Genomic DNA, 23952 nt, shown 5'->3' on the forward strand with positions numbered 1-23952 from the left:
CGTATTGGAATAGACACAATTTTCAAATTAAAATACTAAAAAATATCCAAAATATGTTATAAGCGATTTCTAAATATATATATATATATAATACAATAGCAGTAATGTGGGAGATTGGCGGGAAAGGATAATCTGCAGGCTAATTCCGTTTGGTATCATTTAGTAGATATAGGCTTATTAAATATTAGGTATGGCCAGAATAAAAAATAGAATAGGCTTTTCCAAAAATGCCATTTCCAATTATTAGACATTCATATGAGTGTAACTGCTTTATTATCACTGGATGGGGTGACAATAGGTGAAGGCTTAGTAATGCCTGGCTGGTTACAATGTGACATGAACAACAGCATGTTAACTACCTGTAACACTACAGTGGTTCACTTATCTCATGATGCAAAACAAAAGTAAATTACTTACCTACAACTGTGCTGATACAATGAATATCACATGTTATTGGTCAACGTCTGTGTGTCCCACCCTCTTAACAACAAGAACAGAGAGTGACGCATATGTGGCTACTGTTGCAAACCCTTAATAGAAGAAATATTGTCTAGAAGACAGCAAAATCGGGACAGGATTACAGTTTGTGGTTTAGCGTTACTGAGATAGGAGACAGTCTTCTTCCTGTGAACCTCATGGCGCTTAAGACAGATTCTTAACTCGTATCATCAGGTTTAGTTATGAAACGTTAGTGTTTTACAAAGCTGCACTTTATGCAGCCCATTAAAACCAGATAGCAGTTATTATGTATTTGTTTCCTGAGTTTTGGTACACCGAGCCTTTGGTCCATTTATTATGACTATTAAATTTCACTATAAATTACCACAGAACCAATTTGAAACAAAAATAGTATTTGGAAAATAAATGAAGTCTGGCAGTCTGCATCTCTAAAATAACCACAGTTTTGAAATGAAAAAGTCTTATTAGGGAGCTAGAAATAAGTTCACCTTGTTTTCAAACACTGTCGACCTACACAGACATTAACTTTGAAACATAATGAAAATCCTTTAGATATTACACTACAGCAGACTTAGTTAAAAAAAGATCACACCTCAAAACTGCAAACTTACAAGTCTGTAAGCATGAAAAGTACACATAAAACATAAACAGCATGCACTTTTTCAAAAGAATGAGTAAAAAATGCTTAATATTCAACATAAGCTATTCAAAGAATGCAAAAAGTAAGGGTCAACTCTATCTTTAACTGAATAGGACCTGGTGAAAATGCAAGTTAAATTCAAAAAATGAGTCATAAAACAAATGTGGTGGCTTTTAATGAAAAAGCTTGGTGTGTTAGCGTTACAGCAGAGGGAGCATTCCTCCTGTCCTCTCCTGGGTTGCCTCTTGTTTCCCCCTCCTTCTCTCCACAGTCCTTTGCCCTCCCGGTCTTTGCCCTGGACCTGCCAGCAGCGCCTCAGAGACATGGCTCTCATTTCCACAGCTTCCCAGAGTCTGAGGCAGCAAAGTGGAGACAGACGTCATATTAATAAAACATTATGTTTCCTATAACGATGCTACTGTGGACGTTTATTTACTGATACGCAACTGCACGATGTCTGCTCACCCATATCGCAGTCTTTGGCCATGTTACTCTCTTTCAGTAGGTTGTTTTTGAGTTCTGTGGATTACAACACACGTACCAGTTATGAGACAGCAGCTTTTCTTTTGTAAAACTAGTGTGTGTTTGCATGTATGGAGGAAGCTGACTGTACCTGAATTCCTGGGTTCTTGGTTACGGGTCCTCAGCTCTGTGCAGTCTAACGTCATTTCACCTCCACTGATCACATTTACCCTGCAAAGGAAAAAAAAACATTGTTCTGCTTAAAATTCAGTCCAATTCAAAGGAAAGAAACGGCTCAAGATGTAACGTATGATAATCTCTTACCGATCATGTCGACGCAGGTCATACTCGAGACCTGGAAATACGAATAAAAAAAGATTCAACACGTGGTCTCAAACCACAAAGTATCCATGTCTCTGACAATGTTACGTTCATAATTACAAGCAGGTATGAGCAGAGAGAAGCAGGTGAGTTACGGTCACACAAAGCACCTCTCTTTTTGCGTCGTCGAGTCAGCATGATGACTGCGACAACGATGCAGGCCAGCAGCAGGAAAGTGGCCAGGAAGTAGCCCAAATGCTGCACGAAATAACCGCGGTGGTCGGGGAGGATGACATTCACCACACGTGGACCCTCCACCTCTTCAGTCCCTGAAAGGAGAATGCGGGTAAGAGCAGATGTTTTCTATGTTAAACAAAGCTGGTGGGACACGTTGTAAACTCCGTGTAGTCACAAATTAACAACAATGGGATGGATGTTAGAAGATTTATTGTCAGATTCTAACTGTGGAAATAGTCAATTGTCAATGGCCATAAACAGATCCAACTGGAAAGTAGTTATACATAACGAAAAACATGTTTCCCCTTTTTTTTTTCTTTTTATTTGTCTCCAAAAGCCAGACGTGGAGAGCAAGAGTTAAATGTCTGTTCTGGGGTAATGACTTCCAGACCTGATGTCATGCAGCTGTTTAGCTTTTTCATTTGCAACTCAGAAAAACAAGACCTGACCAGAAGTGTGAGGGAAGAGAAGCAGAGTCTGTTATGTGGTTTGTCTGCACGTCTGCGTTAGTTTTCCATTTGTCTCTTTTCACGTCTTCTGACAAACACAGAGGCGTAGTTTCCGCACGCATGTAAAGGAAAACGGTGACACTTTCAGTAAAGTGTGAAATCTACAAGCTACAATGTCAGACAACACTACACACACTTCCTTGTCTCCAGGTAAACAACAATGGATGTACTGTGCTGCAGATTCTTTTTGCACAATGGTCTTCAATGCATGTTTATGGAGGCAGTTTAAGCAACAACAAAGAACTAACATCCTCATTGCTGTTAATATAATCTTTTTGATTTCTCCTTTAATTCAAATGCTTCACAGAAGCCAGATCACAACACAATAATGCATCATGAAAGACATTGAATATTCCTCTTGGATATTTCTATTGATTCTAGGATCCCTCTGTGTTCTCTCATTAAAGCCGATAAGACACCGGTAAGACAAGGCGCCATTAGGAGCCTAATGAGGAAAAAACAGGCAGTGTACCGTCTCTGATCATGGATTCAAAAGCAGCCGATCATGCACAGAAAGATTATTCTAACTTAATCATCCAGCTCCTAAATGGGAGCATATTTGCCAATTATCACCTGTCATTGTTTAATGTACCTATTGCGGATGAAACTGGAGAGACGTCTCCAAAGGGATTGTCTCCAGAGGGCATGTGTCAACAACCGGCGCTGCATCCCAACAGCGGCCCATTTCCATTGTCCTTGACAGATCTGACGAGCGTGCATGTGTTCATGGCTAATCTCACATATGTCGCACAGCGGTTACCCGGTGTTTGTGTCCCTGTGGGATGCGCTTCGTTTGCAACTCAGTGGTCTGAAGGAAAGCGTCTTCATTTTCAAATAGAGACGCGAACAGCTTACAGATCGCAAGCTTCATGATTCAATAGAAACGACGTCCGATACGCCAGAAAGAGTCACAGCATTAAAGGGGAAAGCTCTCGTGAAAGCTGTAATCTCAGACAAATGCTGCCAGTGTGGAAAGGAACAATGTAATTTTACATCTAACACACAAGATCAGCAGTGCGTGAAGAAGGAGTGAATTGCAGATGAGGTTCAGTGAAAAGGCGCAGGCAGGATGGCATCCATCCACGTGTGCATTTCTTCCAACGTACTCCTGGAGCTCACGCCGTTGTGGGAGGACCTACACTATAACACCTCCGTCCCCTCCCTTTGCTTTGCTCTTTCATGTCACAGCTGGCCCATATGTTGAACAGATGTTCAAGACTTCCTTGAACTGCTGGTAAATCCTGAATCAGAGGGAGATACACGACAGCAGAAAGACAGAACGGAGTGGGAGGACGAATAAACAAAACTCCAGATAGAGCGCGAGCAGTCGGGACATCTGGTCGGGACTTTTAGAAAACGGGGTCAAGCGGAGGAAAAAAAACAGTCAACATATGACCGTCCACTCCCAAAATGACTGGCTTTTGGAGCCTACTCCTCCGCTCAGCACTGTTAAAATGTCTCCAGCTGTACATGAAAAAATGGAGAGAGAAAAAAAAAGGTCAGCGAGGAGAATCAGACCGCTTCCATCTCAGGCAATTTAAAGCGGTTTACTGCAGACAGCTTCACAAGCCAGAGCTTCGTGGAGTACAGTTTAGTTCGAGAAAGCTCCCCTTGAATTCATAGTCAACAAACTAACAGAACGATTTTGATCTTTCTCACTCAACCAGCGTCTACATTCCTTCTACTGCCTCCCTCTTCGGCTCAAACACAAAAACAGCAGAGGTCTGAGAAGAGAATTGGCAGAGGAGAAGAGGAACTGACTTAACTGACCAACTATGCCCATAATAAGCACAGAAAGCCGAGTATCTGTGCTGTCACCCTATGCACAATGTAGCCAAGACGCCATATGGGGAAAACATTTACCATTACCATCATCTGGGAAAACAAAGTTCTTCTGATTGCGGTTTCGAAATTCTCGGCAACTTACTTAGCTCCGGCACATCGTTCTGGGAAATCCTGGGTGCCGTGGTGGGGCCGGATGGAAGCGGAGGTCCCACAGTGAGCCTGAAGATGCGTCTCTCGTGCAGACCACAGTAATGGTGATGCAGGTGGCAGTAGTACAGGCCTTTGTCGGCGGGCTTCAAGCTAGAAATGGAGAGCGAGAAGTCTCCCAAGGTGAACGCGTCCTCCTCCACGCTCATCCGGCTCTGCCCAAAGAGCGGCCCGTAATCCCGGCGCTCCCCGGAGGCGTAGAGGTCCACCAGGCGGTCGGCACTGTCAGGGCGCACGCCGGGGGGCTGGAAGTCCCAGTGGGCCACTTGTTGCTGTTCCTCCTGGAGGCCCTCCCTCCACAGGGGGCGCCGGTTCACACAGGGCAACACCACCGACTTCCCCAGCAGCACCACGAACACGGACTTCTCTCCATCCCAGTAGCGCTTCTCTTTTCGAGCTGGAAAGACATGAGCGTGAGATACTGTCGGATGCGCCGTGACATCATGGGAGAGCGCGAGGAGGGGGGGGGACGCTTAGGACGCCTCACCTGATTTAGTCACGTTGAGTTGGATCTGGATGGACTGGTGAATCTGGCAGTAGTGGTGGTGCAGATTACAAGTATACATCCCTTTGTCGGCCGCGACAACGGCTGAAAGACAAAAGGGCGACAAGCAAGCGCGGCGTTAAATTGAGGACGTTGGAGTGCGGCGCTCGTGGTGCCGGTGGGACAGCTCGGCCGGTCTTACCGTCGATGACGAGGGAGAAGTTGCCGTCGTCGAAGGCAGAGTCCGGGATGGAGACGCGTCCCTTGTTGAAGCCATTGTAGACCCTCTGGTGGGCCCCAGGGGACATGTCGAGGACCCGCTCCACAGAGTACTCCGGGCTGCTGCGCACCAAGTCCCAGTGCACCACCCTCTGACGGTCCTTCAGCCGGTCCCTGGTCCACACCATGCGCGGGCTCTGGCAGGGCAGAAGGGCCTTAGAGCCCGCGGGGAGGGTGATGTCCATGGGCTCCGCCACCACGCCGGGCGCGCTGCCGCCGCTCAGGCCCCATGCTGACGGACAAATACAACACGGGAAATACGTTGGTTCAGGAGCCCAATACAGCGATGACAGAGAGAGACGCATCAAAGGTTTAGGCAGAGAAAACCAAAAGGCCTTACCTCCGGGCGAGAAGACGAAGGCCACAACTGAAAGAGAAAATAAACACCAGCGATTGGAGTTTTATTCCACCGAAGCATCCAGTTTTTCATGCTGAGGTATCACAGATTTCAGCAGTGGCACTAGTTCATGTCTTGAGGAATATTCATGAGACTAGTTTGAAAGTTTCGGTTTGACCTGCAAAGACCCGACAGTGAAAGAATTCTGCTGCGGGTTCAGTGAGAGGACGGTTTACAATAACAGAGGAAAGCTGAAGAGTCAGACGAAGTGAGAAGCGAAGGGTTTAAAAAGCATAAAAGTTCCACACGGGACCACAAAAGAAAAAAAACAGAAGAAAAAAAACAGACTGCAACAATATTCTCTGGAATATACTGTATGTTGCGGCTTGTGCTTTTTCACGCGAGAGACGGAACATCTTTGCTTACAGCCTATTTGCTATTTCTATGCATTTTCCCACAGTGTTATTTCCTGGTGTGTTTACTGAAGGTCCGGGGGAGACGCACACAGAGCCTCTATTCATCCCGCTGCTGCCGGCCCGCTGAGGGGATGAACTACCGGGCTGCTATGAAGTCACTCAAAAACACTAGATTTTTACTGGTCATTTGTACCATGAAATACGGAGGCTGGAGGTGCAGAGCATCCAGGTGTTGAGTGAGGATACATCCGGTTTAGTAAAAGAAGCGTACAGTATGTATTCTTAATGGCCAATATGTTCTACTGTACATTGAAGTATGATGCTGCTTTGCTGAATGCGTCTTTCTTTAGTTTAAAGGTGCATTATTTCTAATGTTTGCAACAGTTCAAAAGCGTCTGGCGTATTTTTGGTCTATGCGTGACACTCGCGGTCTGACACCATAAAGCCAGCCGCACATGATCATTTTGAGACAGAGTGCAGGACCTAAAAGATCCTTCTCCATCAAAGGGTTTTGCTCGTCGTGGGAGCACATACGGTTGAATCACTCCACATGTGATCAGAGGAGAACCACATGTGAAGATACAGCAGATGCCTCGCAGGAGTGCTGCTAAATGCCTTTAATGCGGTGATTTGCACCTTTATAGAATAATTCTCCCAAGCTGAGCAGAGTGATTTCAGCACACGCTGACATCAGAGAGAAGACATCATGCTGGAAAACTTTGTTTTTTTTCTGATGGAGGCTATAAACTTTCTTGCAGAAGGTAACAATGACCCCACCCCTGTAATTTTCTCTCCCCCAGACACACACACACACACACACACTTACTCAGGCTCATGACTCGCAGGGCTGTTTTTAAAGCTAAAGACTTAACAATGTGCCATCGAGTAGTCGGCTATAATAACCCGGCATTTACCAAACGATCTTCCAGATCACTGTATTCATTTGCAGCCCAGGAACCAAAATGGAGAAAACCACAAACGGAATGTCCCCGCTAAGGTCCGACAAGAGAACGGTTTCAACTGGGACGTAAAGCATGTGCTTACTCAGCATAATCCGTGCGATTGATGGGGGTTTTGGGAGGAAGATGTTTAGCCACAGCGCAGTCACAACACGGGAATAAATCAAACGAATGAGTCCAGCTGCAGCTTTTGGTTAAACATGCAAAGACACATTCACACGCCTGCAGCCATGTGGACTCATAATGACATGAGGCCAAGTATCCAGCACGTTTAAGTCATAGTGATTTTCACAGTACCTAAAACTTTATTCCAGAATAATACCCATTTTATACATATAAGTGATATTGAATAAAGTAAAAGGGTAGGTGAGACGCAGTCCACCATAAACACGGCAGGAGCCCCCCCCCCCGCGGTGAAACACTCATTACCCACACTCATAATAACGGGTTGTGGGATTGTGCTGACTCCTCGACTCAGACCGCGGTTAACTGGAAACACATTGTGCGCCACCCACAAAAAAAAGAAAGAAAAATAAAAAAAATCCCCCTTAGTCGACAACACGGTCAAAGCCGCGCGAGCCCCCGTTTCACGCCCGCGAAGCTCCACGCGTGTTGTTTCAAGAACTTTTATATTTCATAACAGAGGCGCTCAAAGAAAATGCATGACGTCACTCACACAGGTAATACAGTTCTAACCTGGTTTTTATGACGGACGTGCACAGATAAAGTATTATAAAGCCCATAAAAGGAAATAAATGATGTGGGCCGTAACATCTGTAGACTAACACTGGATCAACATGGAGATGTTACCGAGTTAACAATAAACAATACAAATAGGACAACAGAAGAAAGCGGGGTCATTAACAAGATCACACTTTAGATATTAATAAACAATGCAGGCACGTTGACAGGAAAAAAATATCTTTTTAAAGATTTCAAGATTTTTTAAAGATATTTACTGTGCAGAGCATCTGAACTGAAGAGCTTTCTGCTTTTGTTCCGAGCGGACGTTTTTAAACCCGGATCCAACAATACAACAAAAAAAGTATCCTCAAGTGATCGTTGTCCCCATTTGCTAAAAGCCGGAGGAGTGAAGCACTTACTGGGGAGGAGAGTCAGGTGGGGGTGCATCGTGGCCGTGGAGCTGCTGTGCGCGTGGATGCGGAGACGGGAGCGGCTCCGCTTGTGAGGAGTTTCCACTTTGTTTTCTTCCTGCAGTCTCGGATCTCACGCTCCGCCTCCGCAGGCCGAAGGATCCCACGCAAACACCAGAAAAGCGGGTGTTTGCAACGGCGACTACAGCGGGACGACATTTGCTGCACGAAATGTGAAACACTTTGAAGGTGCAGCAGAAGAATCAAAGGATCGATGTTCAATAGGGTTTGTAATGTTGTGTGTCCGAAATTACAATATCTTATACTACAAAACAACAAGGATTGCTTTTACTGAAGGAATAACGGGCCTATATTTTTATTCCTTAAAAAAACCAAAAACGTATGGATATAAGAATATTGAATATATTAGTATATGGTTGCAGAACCAAGAATAGAAAACAGGCTGTTTGGGAGAACTTCCACACAATAAAGTGATTCTGAAAGGATCCTTGCTCATTTCACAGGTCTTGATTTGCTGGTTTCTCAAAGTAATTTTACTTAATTCCCTGTTTTATTAAATTTTGAAATTGTCAACAAGTCAGATTTGTTATTTTTTCTGTGCTTGGATTTTGTAGTTAAACCAAATAGCTATGGTTAAAACAAATAGCCAGTGCCCTGACAAGAGAATTACAGGGTTAAAGCATTTCCTCAGATTTTGCACAATGCTGCCATCCATGGCAAGAAAAGAAAAATGTAAGAAGTCGTTTAATTCAAATCTCTGAAAATGAAAAACACCACGTCTTGGGGTAACAGAGTGGTCTTTATTGGATTATGTACACTTTGTTAAAAATAATTGTACACAGGTCTCTACTTGTATCACTGAAACATTTTTCAAATTGAGATGTAAAGAACACAGAGTCGGCCGAGTGTTTCGACTGCAGCGTGTCGAGCCGTCCAGTGTTTAGCGATGTGACACAAACTCCTGTGAGTCGGTGATTCTCAGTCTCTTTTGTTTCCGTGCTGCTTGATGAAGATCTTTGGTGCATGCCAGCCTTCTGGAGCTTTCTTCAGTCCAGCTCGTGTCCAAATCCTCTTCAGGTCCTCTTCAAATCGTTTCTGCACAAGACACACACATTACAACAATCAAGAAACAAACAAGTCTGATTCAGTTAACCATTATTGTTATGTTATCAAATGACCCTACATCATATTAATAGGGTAAATATTATAGGAAAAGTTGTATAAATCTCGCCAGTCAAGATCACAAGACCCTTTTTTTTAAATCCAAAAGAAAGCAAAAGCTCACCTGTTTCTTCTTCCCCCTCCCCTCTAGCACCCTCCTCCTCAAGAACTTAGTCCGCTTAAGCAGTTTCTTGTAATTATGTCGGTTCATCTTCCGCCGTCGGATCTCCAGCACATTTTTACAACTAAGGGGTGTAGGTGAACCCTCTCCATCCTCCATCACGGGGACGGAGATGGGGGGCAGAACCTTGTCTTCCAGCAGCCCGGCGTCCTCCTGCGGCGGAGCCGACTCCAGCAGGGGAGGAAGAAAGTAGCGCAGCGACAGCCAGCTCTCCAGAGGACTCACTGACAATTTACGTGGCACGAGCGCCTCGTCCAGCTCCGGCTCAAGCTGTACCCATCGGGGGGGAGGCCTGTTGTCTGCTGCCGTGGAGTAGTTTCGCGGCTTTCGTTGTAGCGAGGAACAACAAGCGGGAAGAACCGGTCGCACACATCCATTCAGAACTTCTCCGTGGCCTGTAAGTGCACCTGATGGAGAAATAATGGAAGATATTCAGAGTTAGATCTTCAATTAAATACTTCAACTGGAATAGGGTTTAATATGTATTAAAGACATACACTTGCTATTAGTATTTTATTATAGTTGTACTTACATGTTGCTCTACGTAATAAGCGGGGGACAACCCTTGAACTAAACATGGTTAGAGTGAAGTCATCAGGGATGAGTTGACTGGTCACTGGTCCTGTGGGCAAAAGCATCGTGTTGGTCAAAACTCTTCCATCCAGCTAGTCAAACATTTCATTTATTATTGGGCTACAAATGCAGTATATATGGGTAGGCGACCGACGATATAGCGGATGTCTTTAACAAACGTTATCAAAAGGAGGGAAACAGAGAATGTCAAATAATTACTATGAACATAACGTTAGACCACGGAGGACACCTTCGGTTGGTTGCTAATGCTAGCTAGCAATGTGGATCCGCTTTGGGAGCGAATATTAAAAAGACTGAAGCTGAGAATATTTCGGGCATCAACTACCTGACAATATGAAAAGAATAATTGGACTTATTTTATGAACAGCTTTACTTTACCTGATATTCGTTTGACCGGGATATCTGTCTTCAATGTGACTCGAGAAGTCCACTTCCGGATTGAGCCCCACAGAATTAATGCATTTCCTGTTTCTCGGAGCGAACAACGGTTCCGCCTGAGCAGTTAAGTGGTTCTCCTCAGGGAGAACTTGGCTTTATATTATTATAATAATCAAGTTAATTATGACAGCAACAGTAATTCTATAATAAGAATATAATAAGAACACAAATAAGTAAATAAGTTGTGTGTTTTTGATTGATGGAATGTAACTTTTACTTTCTACTTTTCTATACTGCAAAATGGTGCAAATGGACGAGTCCACGTGAGGAGAGATCAGTGAACACAAATGAACCACAAATGCACATCCAGAAAAAATAACCCTTGGATAATTTTTTTCCTTTTTTGATTTGTAACAAGCATACAATTTGGTACCTTCTTCATTTTTTTGGTTTATTCATCTTCCAAGCTGATTGAGGTCAACTGAGCAACTATAAATACTGTATATCCTGAGGTGGAAAGAGCTGTTTTTATTTCTAAATCACAAAGATCACATAAATCTCGCATAAACATCTGAAGAAAAAAATCCTTTGTATTTGTCCAAACAAACATTTTAAAAGTAGACATTTTATTATATTTTTTTTATACTATAGCTTCACATTTTAATTGAATCTGTTTCTAGTACTATCAGTAGGCTGTATATTAACATGCATGTGGTGTTTTTTACAGTATTTAAAACATCTGCCTGGATAACATCAACCCAGAATGCCCCAAGGCTCTTACAACACACGTACACCCAAACACACCTTGACCTTCACTTTATAGATTGATCTTTATTCCTCGGAATGAGGATATATTTAAACTCATATTTGCATAACATATTCAGGACAGAGTGAAAAGCTCTTTTTTGCCATTTATGTTGTTTTCACATTATAGAATTGCACATTTCTAAATGTATTTACAAAATACTTAAAATATTTGACCTATTCCCTCATTGTTTCATGAATCGATACCTTTGGAAAGCCAATCTCAGTCATAACTATGACTATAACCTTCTGAATCATTAAAACTGAAGTATGTAGCAAGGTTTATTTACACTTTTAAATTGCTCTAGTTTGAAGTATTTTTGGGCAGCCACTTCAAATCTTTTATTCAGGGGGGATTTCTCTCTTAGCTTTCATTAGGATGGTGAGAAGTGGAACATCTACAGTTTGTAGGCATGTCGCAGCAGAAATCTTCTTAATGTGGCATTCAGAATAACGTAGTGGTGTGCAAAGAACACACAGTACAGTTTGTATTGAGCAACATGATGCAGGTCAAAAGAACATGTGGGAAATAGACTGTAAAGTTCTCAGGATGTTTATTTACAATAAAAACAACAACAACAAAACATTAATTTCATTGAAAATCCTGTTATTATTTGCTATTTGCTTCACTATTCATACTTACACCATCAGTTTATGATGATAAGGCAACTGAAATGATCAGCAGGACGTACTGCGAGATTTCCCTTTAACAGAACAGTCTGAATAGCTTTTAAAATAGTTCTCTTCTACAAAACTTTTCTCAAAATAATATGCAAAGTAGGGAAGAAATATAACAATGTACTGATAACTTGGCAGTAACGACGAGATATTGGTCAACCCCATTTAAAATGAATAGTCTGTATATTACACACTGTTTTATCCAGCTAAATATCTATTTACAAAATCAGTAGTTGTGTTGTTATTTTCTTTCTTTAAAGACAAATACATATTGACGGTTTATTATAAGTACATTGCAAATGCACTGCACTGAAAGAGATCTGACCCTTTGGAGACAGATCTCTAAAGATGACAACATTATTATTTACTCCAATGCACCACACAGAATAAGCAAATGGCACGATGATGCATGTCACCAGAGAGGTACAGTTTGATAGATATACACTAGAAAAATGCCTCTTCAGCAGTAAACAAAACAATAAATAAATTATATCAGTATAAAAAAAATCAGAATAGAACGTGTCATCAATTAATATCAATGTCATCGATGAATCATCCACACACAAACACTCCATGCAGACATGGCTGATGCATAACTCAAATGTAACACCCTTTTATGAGAAAATTCTGTGCTTGAAAAATGAATATGAATTTATTAGTTTGACAAATAATATAATAATGCTATTCCATTATTATATGCAGTACAAGTGAGTCAAGCAATTAGCCAAACTAAATCCCAGGGAAGAAGAAATTGCATGTTTATGTTTTAAGGCCATTTCCTACGATACCTTCAATGGAAGTTTGAAATGTCAGCTTGGGGACATGTTGGTTTTTCTGCAGCCGTGTATTCCTTCTATTTGGACTTTACCCATAAATCAAAATAATCACATTTAACAGCATCCAACAGAGCAGTTCAATATCACATTAGAGGTTTTGTTGGAAAATATCCATCTTTGATGCTGAATTATATCATACATATGTATATTATCTCGATGGCACTGTCTTTACCCTGTATAGCCAGCACACCTGGGCTTCAACAAGACCAACTCAACCAAAGTTATATATTTTTCAAATAAAACTATTTCATTGGTAATTCATAAAAAATGTGCGCCTTTGAAACCAAAGATGTGGTAAAAAAAACCCATTAACAACAACAACAGTAATAAACAGCTAGGAAACAGTTCGGAGAGGCAAATAAAAGAGTGGAAGGAAACAACACTGTGCAAAAGCTGGCCGCTCTTCGTGCCCCCCCCCCCCCCCCCGTTCCTCTATTGCCCCCCACCGAGCAGCAGCCCGGCCGAGCCCCACCTGCTTTCCCTCTTCTCTCTCATCTTCCTCATCGTTGTCTTTCTCATGATCGTTCGTGGCAAACGCCTGCACTTGTCTCACCTCCCAGAGGGATTGTGACCTATGAGAATGCTTTGGGAATAAAAGAAAACTTGATTATAAAATGGGTCCAAACAACTGTGTATTGATTTCATTCATTCCTCCGTAATCTGCATGCATGCTGACATTTGTACGTATATAGACAGTGTAGACACGTTTGCTATCAATGTCCATACAGTGTATCTGGTCCATTTATGTCTAGTTAAAATCCGTGGATTGAGTCTAACCTGAGGATGGAGATCTGGGACACGGCCGTGTGGGTGGCGCTAACAGTTCTGCGCACAAAGGAACAAAAAACAAAGAAGTTCACACAAAAAACAACGAAAACAGGTAATTCGGAGGTAGAAACGTAAAGTCAGATATCTGTTTACTCCGGGCCGACTCACCGATGAGGACCGATGATCGGGTGGGCGTTCCAGTTTGATTCGCACATCTGTCCCCTTCCCTCGGTCAGGCTTGGCAGGCCCTGAGTGATGGACCAGCAGTGAGTGAAACAGTCTCATGTCCATCGCAGATCCACGTGGAAAACAGTCAACCGTGAACATTAAGGGACGGGGAGCTTTGAAGACACTACGTTTGAAAAAGACACTAGGTGATCCCTGATGTGTTAGGATGAAAGTTTGTGTTTGCAAAATAATATTCTGTGTAGATAATTGTAATATTACATATTTGGTATTTACGGTCATTAATATTTGTCGTTGCTTTGGTATATCTGGACCATTGTATCTGGCACAATGACTGCTCTGAGGACTAATGGACTAAATTGTTTTACATATTTGAAAATTCTGTTTGAGGGGAATTTTCAGCATCCCACCTCTCTCACCTGAGGAGCCGCCGCGACCGGTGGTGCTGCCGCTGCTGATGCTGCTGCTGTCCTCCAGCCAGGTGCTGTAGGTGAGGGAGTCTCGCTTGAGCGGCGTCCCGGCGGACGACAGACTCTCCTGCAGAGCGCGCAAAGGACAGATGCAGCAAAACATGCCAACGTGCGTATGCAACCTGAGGACAAACCGACAGCGGATTCCCACTGGTCTCGTTCCGTTAACACGCAGCACTCACCATGGCCGTGTCGTACTCCTCCGCGGCCTCCGTCTCGTTCTCCTCCACAACACTGGCGAAGCTGCTAGCGTTGGAGGAGGAGCGGGAGAGGTCGTGACCCTCGGGGATGGACGGGGCCCTGCCACCGAGACAAGAACTACACCTGGGGTTATCACCCTCCAGCACAGCCAACCCTGATTTCATCTTACGTACAGGACACAGTCACTCAACACGATGCCACGGCAGAAGATTGCCCCCAAATGACATGAAATGTGTTATTCCATTGATCAATAGAGCCATGAGGTGCGGCTGTTACGTGAACACACCTGTTCTTGGGCGACGGAAGCACCTCCGGAGAGCTCTGATTGGACGAGTTGTCGGATTTGGGGTCTTGAGAGACGTGGCCGCTGTCGGGGGTCTTCTGGGTATTTGGGGAGCTCTCTCGGCTGCGGCGTAAGACACGTGGAACAAGCGGTCAGGCGCAGCAAAGACGACGTGGCTTAAAGAGGGAGAAGATATCTCTCTCTCTCTCTCTCTCTCTCTCTCACCTCCTCTCGTGGACTTCTTGGATGTTTTCTATGCCAATGGCGCTACTTCTCCTGGAGCTGAAAGGACCAGACTTCTTCCTGGTTGGGCTTTTTCCCGGGATTATCAATGACTGCCAGGGAGAGAGGAACGATAGTCAGAGGCAAGTAATTAACATCAAGTTTATCAATTTATTTCATCATTACCAAGGGGCGGGGTGATGATTATATTTAATTTTAACTATTCGAATTTCAAATATTTGGGGAAATATGGACACTAGCTAGCATTGTTCACTTTGAGTTGTCACTATAAAGGAACAGTAAGGCAGATCCATAACTTTTAAACTAATACTTTTAGAGAATTAAGCATATTGGAATTGTAATATGTGGTAGTCATAAAAAAATGTGAGCGTGAAGATTGGATTCAAAGAACAGAAGAAAATTAGTCAGCTGGGAGTCATATGTGGGCCCTTAAAATGCGACTTTGTGTGTGTGCTACAATGAGCTGCTTATCTCTTACCAATTTGATTGCCAGATTGCAGTTTATGTAACAACATAACAGGGCGAAGCAATTAATCCATGTGAGAAAAATATCCATTTCTGCTTTATTTTTTTAATCCCAGATTGAGATAATGCAGTTGATTCAATGTAACACACGAACGCACACTGTGTCGAATGCTAAAATAGAGCAAAGGGGCCGATGCAGTGAAGCCATGCAGAGAAGAAACAGAGAAAATAGGAGAAACAAGTAGTTAGAATTAGACATCAACCTCTTCTACTGTTCCTATCCCTATGGCACTGCCTCGACGTCCATATTTACTGGGACTTTTGCCTGGGACAAGCAATGACTGAGCCACACACACACAGAGAGAGAGAGAGAGAGATGAGATGAAGACAGGTGACAAAAAGGAAGAGAGGAGGGTAAACATGAGACATATGCACATATATATGAGATTACAAGCAGTCAGTCATGAACACAATACAAAGCATTTGTTTACTGGAGGGTACAAAGAGGGACATTCGGCCCCGTGGGTGCAACACGGGCAGCTGAATGGGAGAGAGAAGTGATGAGTCATGGTTACGCCTGCAAGGAAGAGGGCAAATAGGACAAAACAAAGACGTACAGCATATTAAACATTTCACATCAACACAGTACAGAGAGGAAGAGCGAGATTAAGCTGTTGGTTACTTATTCTAGAAGACCATTTTAAATGTCTTACGTTGATAAAATCAAAGTTCCCACAAAAAAAAATACCTCCCTGCAGTATCAGACCAGCAACCGCACACGTGGTCATTGTTAAGTCAACGCCTCGTGACCGGAATGGAATGAGTGTTTTAAAGCTTCTCTATAAAAGGGCAAAGCTTTTGTGTAACACCCTCAATGTTTTGCAGCGTTGCAGAAACCATATATAAAGAAATGCACAAAAGTTGCAATTTGGAGGAACAAGATTTTTACCTGAGGACTGAATAAAAATCCACACATATTGGCTGGCATGCACAAACACTTATGCATACAAACAGGAACCAATGCACATTCATTGAAATTCCCGTGAGACGTTATGAACAATGCCGGTGCATGGGGTGAAATCTTTAGGAACTAGAAGCAGCTTTAACCCTGGGGGGGGCCGGGGTGGGGGGGAATCCACCCTGTGTCCTAGAAGCATTCAAAGGCTACGCATGTCCGGACACTCCGTCTCGTGCAGGCAGACATGGCATGTGCGACCGCTGCAACGCGAGAGGCGAGTTTACAGTTCACGGTTCTCTGTGAGAAGTTAGTGCAGCAGGCAAGTGAGGGAGGAGGGGCCACGAGCCCTAGCAGAACTGCTGGTGGTGGGGGGGGGGCTGAGCCTCGCTCAGGACCTGGAGGAGTGGGGGGGCTGTACTTACTATCCCTGGGAATTTGGGGCTCTCTGCGGGGTCGTGGTTAAAGCTGCTGCTGAAGCTAGTGGAGAAAGTGTGCGGCTTCTTGAACGTGAGACCCGTGGCGTCCACAGACTGGCTCCTGCTGCGCATCGCCCGCTACAGAGACAGACGAGGATACATTCAGATGGTGCGGACCCCCGCGCGACCCCCTCAGCGCCGCTGTGCGGCCTTACCGGCCTTACCAGCCCATTACCGGAGCCTTGGGTGAGGCAGGGCGGGCGGGGGGGGGGGGGGTGTCTATGCCTGATGCTGATACTGACGACAAGGAAGCGACAGAGAACACTGCTGAGCTTTAATGACCACAAGGGGCCCCAGATGAGTCATTATGTTAGGATAGGTGGCAAGAGAGGGGGACTAGAAGGACACACTACGTTTTAGAACCCAGCCAGGAGAGGTCGAAGCCCAGCGCGCCCCCCCCCACCCCCCCCACCCCCTCTTTGCAGGCACGGAGCAGAGAGAGAGAAGGCAGAGGCATCTGAGGGTGGAGGAACTCTTTCCATTTGCTTTATGTTAATGAGAAACACAGATGACAGAATCACACAAATGAGGGATTAGGGACTGAACACTGCAGCATGCGGGGAGAGCACAGCAGGCGCGAGGAAGAAGAGCGTCCAAGCAGAGAGCCGTGCGTCCCAGCAGGACAGAGCAGCAGAGCTCCTCTTCATGTAGATCGAACAGAGATCGAGGGAGGTTGGTAAACCCTTACAGCCCATTGTGCATAGATAAGAGAGAAGACACCCCTTTTCACATCATCAGAAGGAACATTGGAAACGTAAAGTAAGTATTATGCTTTTCCTGTGCAGTAGAAATGACCTTATAATGACATTGAAACAAATAACTACCGGGAATGTGTTTGCAAAAGGTTAGATGAGAAGATCAAAAATCACTGTTCAATGTGTCTGTAGCAGCAGGTTCTCTTAGCTTAGCATTAAGCCTAGCTGTGTGCAAATAACCAAATACATGTGTGGCACAGAATACATGACTTGATTAAATCCATGCAATGCATCCTTCAGTTTGAATACCTGAGCTATAGGAAAGTAATTCCCAAATTTGTGAAAATACTTCCTTAACAGAGATAAAAATGTAATATTGATTTAACATATCTGTCAACACAATAACAGCGTTCCTATCTCGGTGTTAGCAAACAAAAATGCAGAATTGAACTTTTCGGCTTATTCGTTAGAAGCAGACTTTTGTATAAAGTGAAGCTGTCACCGGGCCGGACCTCCTCTGCAGTTACCTTGAAGGACTCAAAGAAGCCCCCTCCTCCCGCGCTCCCGTTTTCCAGTTTGTCGTCGTCTCCTCCAACACCCATCATGGCCTGGCTGTTGACGTGCAGCTCCTCATAAAGGGTCTCTAACAAAGCTGACCTTGTCCGCTCCTTACACACACACACACACACACACACACACACAACGAGGGGATGAAACAAGGTTAATTTCTACTGAATGTCAGAAATGTTCAAGATCCTTGCAACTGCTCACCTCTAATTTGGCAAATTTCTCAGCTTTGTAGCAGGCGTACTCTGCATTGATGAGCTTCGTGAAAAGGAATTCATGGAATTCAGGGCTCTGCGGATGGAGATCAAAGAGACGTCACGTCGTGAGCTACAGCGGCTAAACGGCCGAGAGGAGGAAAGCGCGTTGCCTCAGTGGCGGGGAGGGGGGGTGGGTCCGGTAGTCGAGGCCTCGGGTTGTTCTTCCTCTCACCTTTTTAAAGACAGCAGGGTTGGGGAGGGCGGGGCCAAAGAAAGGCACATCATCCCGAGCGGTCACGGACACCTGACAATTAAGAGGAAGTTTAGGTTTGATCACAGGATCCAAAGTCAGCGCACGGGTAGAGATAGACCGTTCACCTTGTAGAGAACGTCGTCAGAGCAGGGCTTCACCACTTGGACCACGATGTATGCGTGGAGGAAGTTGGAGGCGATCATGTCCGGTACAAAGGGAGTGTTTTCCTCTTGGAATAAGATGGCCACAATGTCGTTTCCTATGTGCCTCTTTCTCTGCAACTGCAACACAGCAGCCACAGATGACTTACTCACAGGTGAGTGAGAGGTTGAGTGGGACTAATTGTCAATTAAGCCCACTCATCCGTCACAAAGCCAGTTGGCGCATTGCCGACTGATCACAGCTAGGATAAGAAAATACAGTAAGCCTGCGATATCGGTGTTTTATGACACATTTTTGTACTCGTTGTACAACAAAACCGTGCTTTGTGAAATATACAGGCATCATAAATAATGACTAAAAAAATAACTGCTCTCCATTCTTCCTCCTCCGTGTCCTCCAACTAGACACATGTGAATGTATCAACCACCACCAGGGAGCGCTGTGTCTCCAGATAATGGCTTCAGGGGAGAGTTAAATCACCCTAAATCACATGAGGAGGGTTCGGCAGTGCTTTAAATCCCAGCGGGGGGCGGCGTGATGCCACAGCATACATTCAAAGTGATGCATGTTTACTACCAGTGGGGTGTTTTCTCCCTCTTGTAAGTTAAGTGTTTGGCACCACACGAAGGTACGTGCAACAGCTGGTACTCGTGACCCCAATGGGAGCTGTGTTGGTCTGGCATCGCGTTACGATACCTGCTGGGTGTCCCCGTCCGTGTAAGGCAGCTTGGTGGACACATGGAACATGACCTCTTTGTTACGGTAGTTGCAGTAGACGGATTCAGTGCCGGTCTGCCCGTGAGTGACGTCTAACCCTCCGCGGAAACTGCAAGCAAACACAACCATGTCTCACAAGGTATCCTCCGCCATCACTGCTGCACCGTGACCGCCTCTATTTCCGGGGCCGCATGTGGAGTAAGTGGCGGTTGTCGGCATTCTGTTAAATGCGTGATTGAGTACGTAGAGCCTTTACACACCCGGGTTTGATCCTTACCCTTTAAAGTTGTGCAGCTCAATTTTATCTCCCAGAAACTCCAGGAATTCTACAAAGGCAGGACTCTCGTGGCTGTTGCCAAACAGCTCTTCCTCTGAAGTCTGAAAGCAGCAGAACAAATCTCATCAACATCAAGGCTGGGACGACAAAAGGGTTTCAGCAGCAGCACCGGGGCTGATTTCTGTGAGTTGCTGTGTGTGTTCCAGAGATGTTTACAAGTCTGAGTCTCAAAACATTGGAGCAAAAGAGTCTTAGCGAATACTCAAGTTTCCAAAACAATTCTCAAGTCTTTGAGCAGGAGTCCAGGTCAATATTCAAGATGTTGAGCCAAAGAATCCAAGTTGTGTAGTTGAGCAAGTCAATTGTCAAATCTTTGAGCCATAGAATGCAAATTAGGTCTCAAATCAAGTGTCTTGTGGTTGTAATGGACCTTCTGTCATCTGCAGCATGCCGTCACTTCTGATATCTGAGGTATTCAAAGCATTTGCTGTGTCATCACTCCTTTATCTTTTACCATATCAGCACATGTTAGTACTGTGCAATAAAACTTCAAAACACACTATTGTAATGCTTTACTTTCAAAGTAAATAAATACATTTTGCGTTTTTTTTTTCCAGTCAGAGTAGCAGGAAAATCCTGCAACACTACAGGCATAGAATAATAATCTGTCGCAGAATTATTCTCAGGCTCCCTCTTCCCCTCAGACACAGACGTGCTCACACCTGTTTCTTTGCAAGTCCAAGTCTCAAGTGTGTTCGAGGCTAAGTCCAAGTCCCCATCTCTGATGTCTGCATTACAAATAAACAAGCAGCAGGGACAATATCTGGGAGGTTTAGGGACAACAGATCTCAAGAGGTGAGCGTTGCGACAAAACACGCCTTTTATGTGCAACAGTTCAATACGGTTGAAACATCTGCATCACAGAACAGGTGGATGTAGCACCGGGGGGGGGGGGGGCTTAAGAAAGCTTGTGCAACAATGTCTATGATAGATATTAGATCGTCTACTGAAAGCGTGGGCAGCGTAATGCGGCTTCAACGCAGACAAGGAAACGACGGCCCGACGTGCAGATCCTGCTGCCCAGTGAGTATTTATGTGGTGTTAACCGCATGCAATGTGCCCTTTCAACCATCAGGCCTTCCTCCACTCGGCACCCCCTCCGGATGGAACGAGGTCCGGCGGGAGGAGAAGAGGGAAGAGGGCCCTCAACGCCTCTGTGAGACGGCCCTCGGCTCATTTACAAGTCATTTAACAATGTATTTATAAACGACTGCAGGCAGATGTTGACACACTGAGGTCTCTTCTCAGAAGTACAAGTGCCCTCGACAAGTGCCCCCCCCTCCCCATCCCCCACGCTCCCTCATCCCAGTAAACAAAAGAGCTGTGATTGCCTCGTGAAATAAGAGTGAGTTACTGTGCCGGACTCAGAAAGACAGTGATTCTTTGGAGAAATCTGACATTTCAATGTATGCTACATTCCCATTTCTTCACTTACTGAATAGGATAATTATTGGGTACATGCACATCTAACAAGCCATATCTGACCAAAAATTAGTTGACATCCAAACGTCAAAACTCACCTGTCCAAACTTTTGATAAATGACCCCAAACTTGAAATTGTTGCTGATCACATGCTCATCGAAGGCGGCAATAAGTCTCGAAGCCTGTACAAAAACAGAGAAATAAGGGATATTCAAGTTTAGTTTCACATTTCTTATGAAACAAAAATTGTAATCCTGCCTCGTTTATCCTGAGATATCTCCTGCTAACAATGTAAATGCTCATCTTGTAAAAGTTTATCTGAAGCGTCTGAAATCACAAATCAAAAGTGTGCATGCTCCAAATGAAAGTATTTCGTTTTGCAGTAATGCAGACTATTAGAATTGCATCCTTATCCTGTGAGTCATCAGATGTGTGGAAATGCAACCGACGTTTCCACCTGCTGCAACTATACAAACCAAACCAGATCTTACTTTTGGATAAAGGACCGGAGAAAAGCGGTCCACATTGACCTCTTCACAGACGAGCTTGGATTAAAAAAAAAAAAAAGCAGAGGAAGAAATGTTAAACTGTGTTTTGATCACAATGGACTGATCACTGCGTAATAAAAAGAGAAAACATCTCTTTTCACCTTGGCCATTTGGACCACGTTGGGGAACTCGGTCAGACAGGAAATGGGGATCACATCATGGTGGGTTTTCAGCTTGTTTCTGATGAAGCCATAAAACAATCAGTGGAGTCTAAAGCCACATAACGCAATGCAACATTTCTCAGAAGCCATCACATGAGAGAGACGATCCGACGTGGACCATATATTTCCTGTTGATGCTGAAAATCCAGACATTTTGTCAAAGTTTCAATATTTGTGACTTCAGAGGTTGATATAAAGATCTTCATGTCTATATTAGATTAGAATAGCATATACTCTCTCTAAAGCAATTTTTTTGCCGTGAAGTTGCTGACTAAATTGGACATCAACGTTCTTCAAACCTGTACATTTGTCTTTAAAGTGAGGTAAAGGAACACAGAATCCCTTTGAGTCATACTTTCGTCGATAATTCTTAATCAATTGCTTAACTGGAATCTTCACTTCCCTTTGTGTCAAACGTTTTGTGGGCAGTTTTCTATCCAGAATCACTGCGTAGACTGAAAACAGCAATTATATGATTCCTTCGTGTCATTGTCTCCTTACAAAAAGAGGAATTTATCTTAAAAACTGTTCTTTGTGCTGTACATTACTTCTTTTGTTTGACATATTCTCCACCGTTATTTATCAGTGAACATTTAAAATATAACATGATTCTGATGATTTTTGTTTGCTTTTGACAGTGTTTTTTTTATACAAACCCTTAACAATTTTAGCATCCTTCTATTTCCTTTGTGTCATTTAAAAAACAAAGTTTTTATTTATATAAAACAAATAAAACAACATTATGATTTTAAAAAATGCCATGACGTACCCCACCATGTATGCCTATTGAGCATTACCTGAGCATTAGACGGAGGTGTTCCTGGTCACCGATCACATCGTACTTTAGAGAGAACACCAGATGTCCGAGGGCGCTGTCCACTGAATAGTAATTAAAGTGTTCCTGAGGGCACAGTACAAGGACACGGCCATTAGTACCTGTCAGAAACACACACACACGACACTAATGCTCACACTCACTCCACTCATTATCCAACACCTTGAAGTACTCAGTACCCATTTCTACTTTTGTACCTCTCGTACCGCAGGCAGGTGAAATGTGTTCATATTACGTGTGTGTAAGAACAGCTAGCAGATCCCACAGCATCTTCATTAACAACAGTGAGTCTGGGTTATTCCATCGCGATACGCTTGTTGCTTATTACAATACAACAATGAGCAAGAACTGAAATTGATTGTGAAATGTTCTATTAGAGTAAAGAGGCTCATTCTGTTATAATCAGGGGTGTCATGAGTCTGACTACAGCAATATCACCTGTAGAACACACCTTTTACAAACCTGAGGATTGCACTTTATTGCTCAATAAACTTAATTGTTTGATGCTCATTATGTTTCATTGAATGAATGCAAACAGTTGCTTTACATGACAGGACTAGACAGCATATTTTTTGGATGTAGAATTAGTATTACTAGAGTACCAAGATCGATTTAGTGTAACATATTTTGAAACTTATGTATGAATCATAGTTTAAGGAATCATGCCTCTGCTTCCACAACTGGAAAGAAATAATTTGGAAAATTCACATTATGAAGAAAATGAGATTTGTAGACGTGTACATATACTTGCAGTTAGAAATGGCCTCACTGCTGTTCTATTGTCTTTATGTCTTGCCTGTGTTTTTGATCCCTGTGTTTTCATAAAGCTTCAATCGTAAAATGTTGTGGGTTTTTTAGATCATTGTTAGCTTTTACATAAGGTGACAATAACAGAGCAAACCACTGTGATCTTCCTCTCTGCTGCCGCTAACCTTTCCCAGGAAGTGTTTCCGGAAGAGCGTCGCCGTTGTGTTACATTGCAGCTTGCCGCTGGTGGTCGGGGACGTCGGCTGCGGATGTACCGTCTCCACCGCGCAACTAGTGTCATGGTTCGTCCCTTCGATCCAGTAGCCCCCAAACTGCGGCAGGAGGATGAGAGGAAAGGGACTTTTTCTGCCCAACACCTGTCCCAAAGTGCAGAATGACAAGACGCGTTGAGGAACACA

General features: G+C 43.9%; 3 protein-coding genes across 38 annotated transcripts in view; all 3 read right to left on the reverse strand.

The window, feature by feature from the left end:
- Window positions 1-256: 256 nt before the first annotated feature.
- Window positions 257-8331, reverse strand: LOC120829148 (matrix remodeling-associated protein 8-like). Its single transcript, XM_040193017.2, has 10 exons — window positions 8199-8331; window positions 5724-5750; window positions 5307-5615; window positions 5108-5209; window positions 4556-5017; window positions 2053-2211; window positions 1886-1916; window positions 1713-1792; window positions 1565-1618; window positions 257-1452 (listed from the first exon to the last, which is right to left on the reverse strand). Exons 1-10 carry the CDS (start codon window positions 8224-8226, stop codon window positions 1430-1432), a joined length of 1275 nt encoding a protein of 424 aa, XP_040048951.2. The 5' UTR covers window positions 8227-8331; the 3' UTR covers window positions 257-1429.
- Window positions 8332-8990: 659 nt separating this feature from the next.
- On the reverse strand, window positions 8991-10585 carry aurkaip1 (aurora kinase A interacting protein 1). Of its 2 annotated transcripts, none has more exons than XM_040194249.2 (4): window positions 10525-10585; window positions 10085-10174; window positions 9496-9959; window positions 8991-9305 (listed from the first exon to the last, which is right to left on the reverse strand). In XM_040194249.2, the coding sequence occupies exons 2-4, from the start codon at window positions 10128-10130 to the stop codon at window positions 9189-9191; spliced, it is 627 nt and encodes a 208-aa protein (XP_040050183.2). In that variant the 5' UTR covers window positions 10131-10174; window positions 10525-10585; the 3' UTR covers window positions 8991-9188. The 2 variants fall into 2 exon arrangements, with proteins under 2 accessions (XP_040050183.2, XP_077944012.1); XM_078087886.1 differs by having other exon boundaries at window positions 10085-10166; window positions 10524-10582.
- A 1280-nt stretch (window positions 10586-11865) lies between these two features.
- Window positions 11866-23952, reverse strand: part of LOC120828783 (rap1 GTPase-activating protein 1) — a 42301-nt gene continuing 30214 nt past the window's right edge. For 8 of the 35 annotated variants that reach the window (XM_078087954.1, XM_078087941.1, XM_078087925.1 and 5 more), the window contains 20 exons: window positions 23719-23910; window positions 22749-22852; window positions 21892-21970; window positions 21734-21787; window positions 21341-21424; window positions 19761-19861; window positions 19463-19592; window positions 18730-18885; window positions 18584-18655; window positions 18359-18445; window positions 18115-18255; window positions 16839-16970; window positions 15722-15799; window positions 14976-15085; window positions 14754-14873; window positions 14449-14584; window positions 14207-14333; window positions 13779-13858; window positions 13620-13667; window positions 11866-13425 (listed from right to left, as the gene is read on the reverse strand). In XM_078087954.1, the coding sequence (XP_077944080.1) occupies window positions 13659-13667; window positions 13779-13858; window positions 14207-14333; window positions 14449-14584; window positions 14754-14873; window positions 14976-15085; window positions 15722-15799; window positions 16839-16970; window positions 18115-18255; window positions 18359-18445; window positions 18584-18655; window positions 18730-18885; window positions 19463-19592; window positions 19761-19861; window positions 21341-21424; window positions 21734-21787; window positions 21892-21970; window positions 22749-22852; window positions 23719-23910 (1992 nt within the window). In that variant the 3' untranslated portion in view covers window positions 11866-13425; window positions 13620-13658. Of the gene's footprint in view, window positions 13426-13619; window positions 13859-14206; window positions 14334-14448; window positions 14632-14753; window positions 14874-14975; window positions 15086-15721; window positions 15800-16838; window positions 16971-18114; window positions 18256-18358; window positions 18446-18583; window positions 18656-18729; window positions 18886-19462; window positions 19593-19760; window positions 19862-21340; window positions 21425-21733; window positions 21788-21891; window positions 21971-22748; window positions 22853-23718; window positions 23911-23952 lie in introns of all 35 variants that reach the window. The other 27 variants (XM_040192366.2, XM_040192359.2, XM_040192371.2 and 24 more) reach the window with 9 other exon arrangements.

The sequence above is a fragment of the Gasterosteus aculeatus genome, chromosome 2, assembly GCF_964276395.1.
Source record: "Gasterosteus aculeatus chromosome 2, fGasAcu3.hap1.1, whole genome shotgun sequence".
In the NCBI taxonomy this organism is placed as follows: Eukaryota; Metazoa; Chordata; class Actinopteri; order Perciformes; family Gasterosteidae; genus Gasterosteus; species Gasterosteus aculeatus.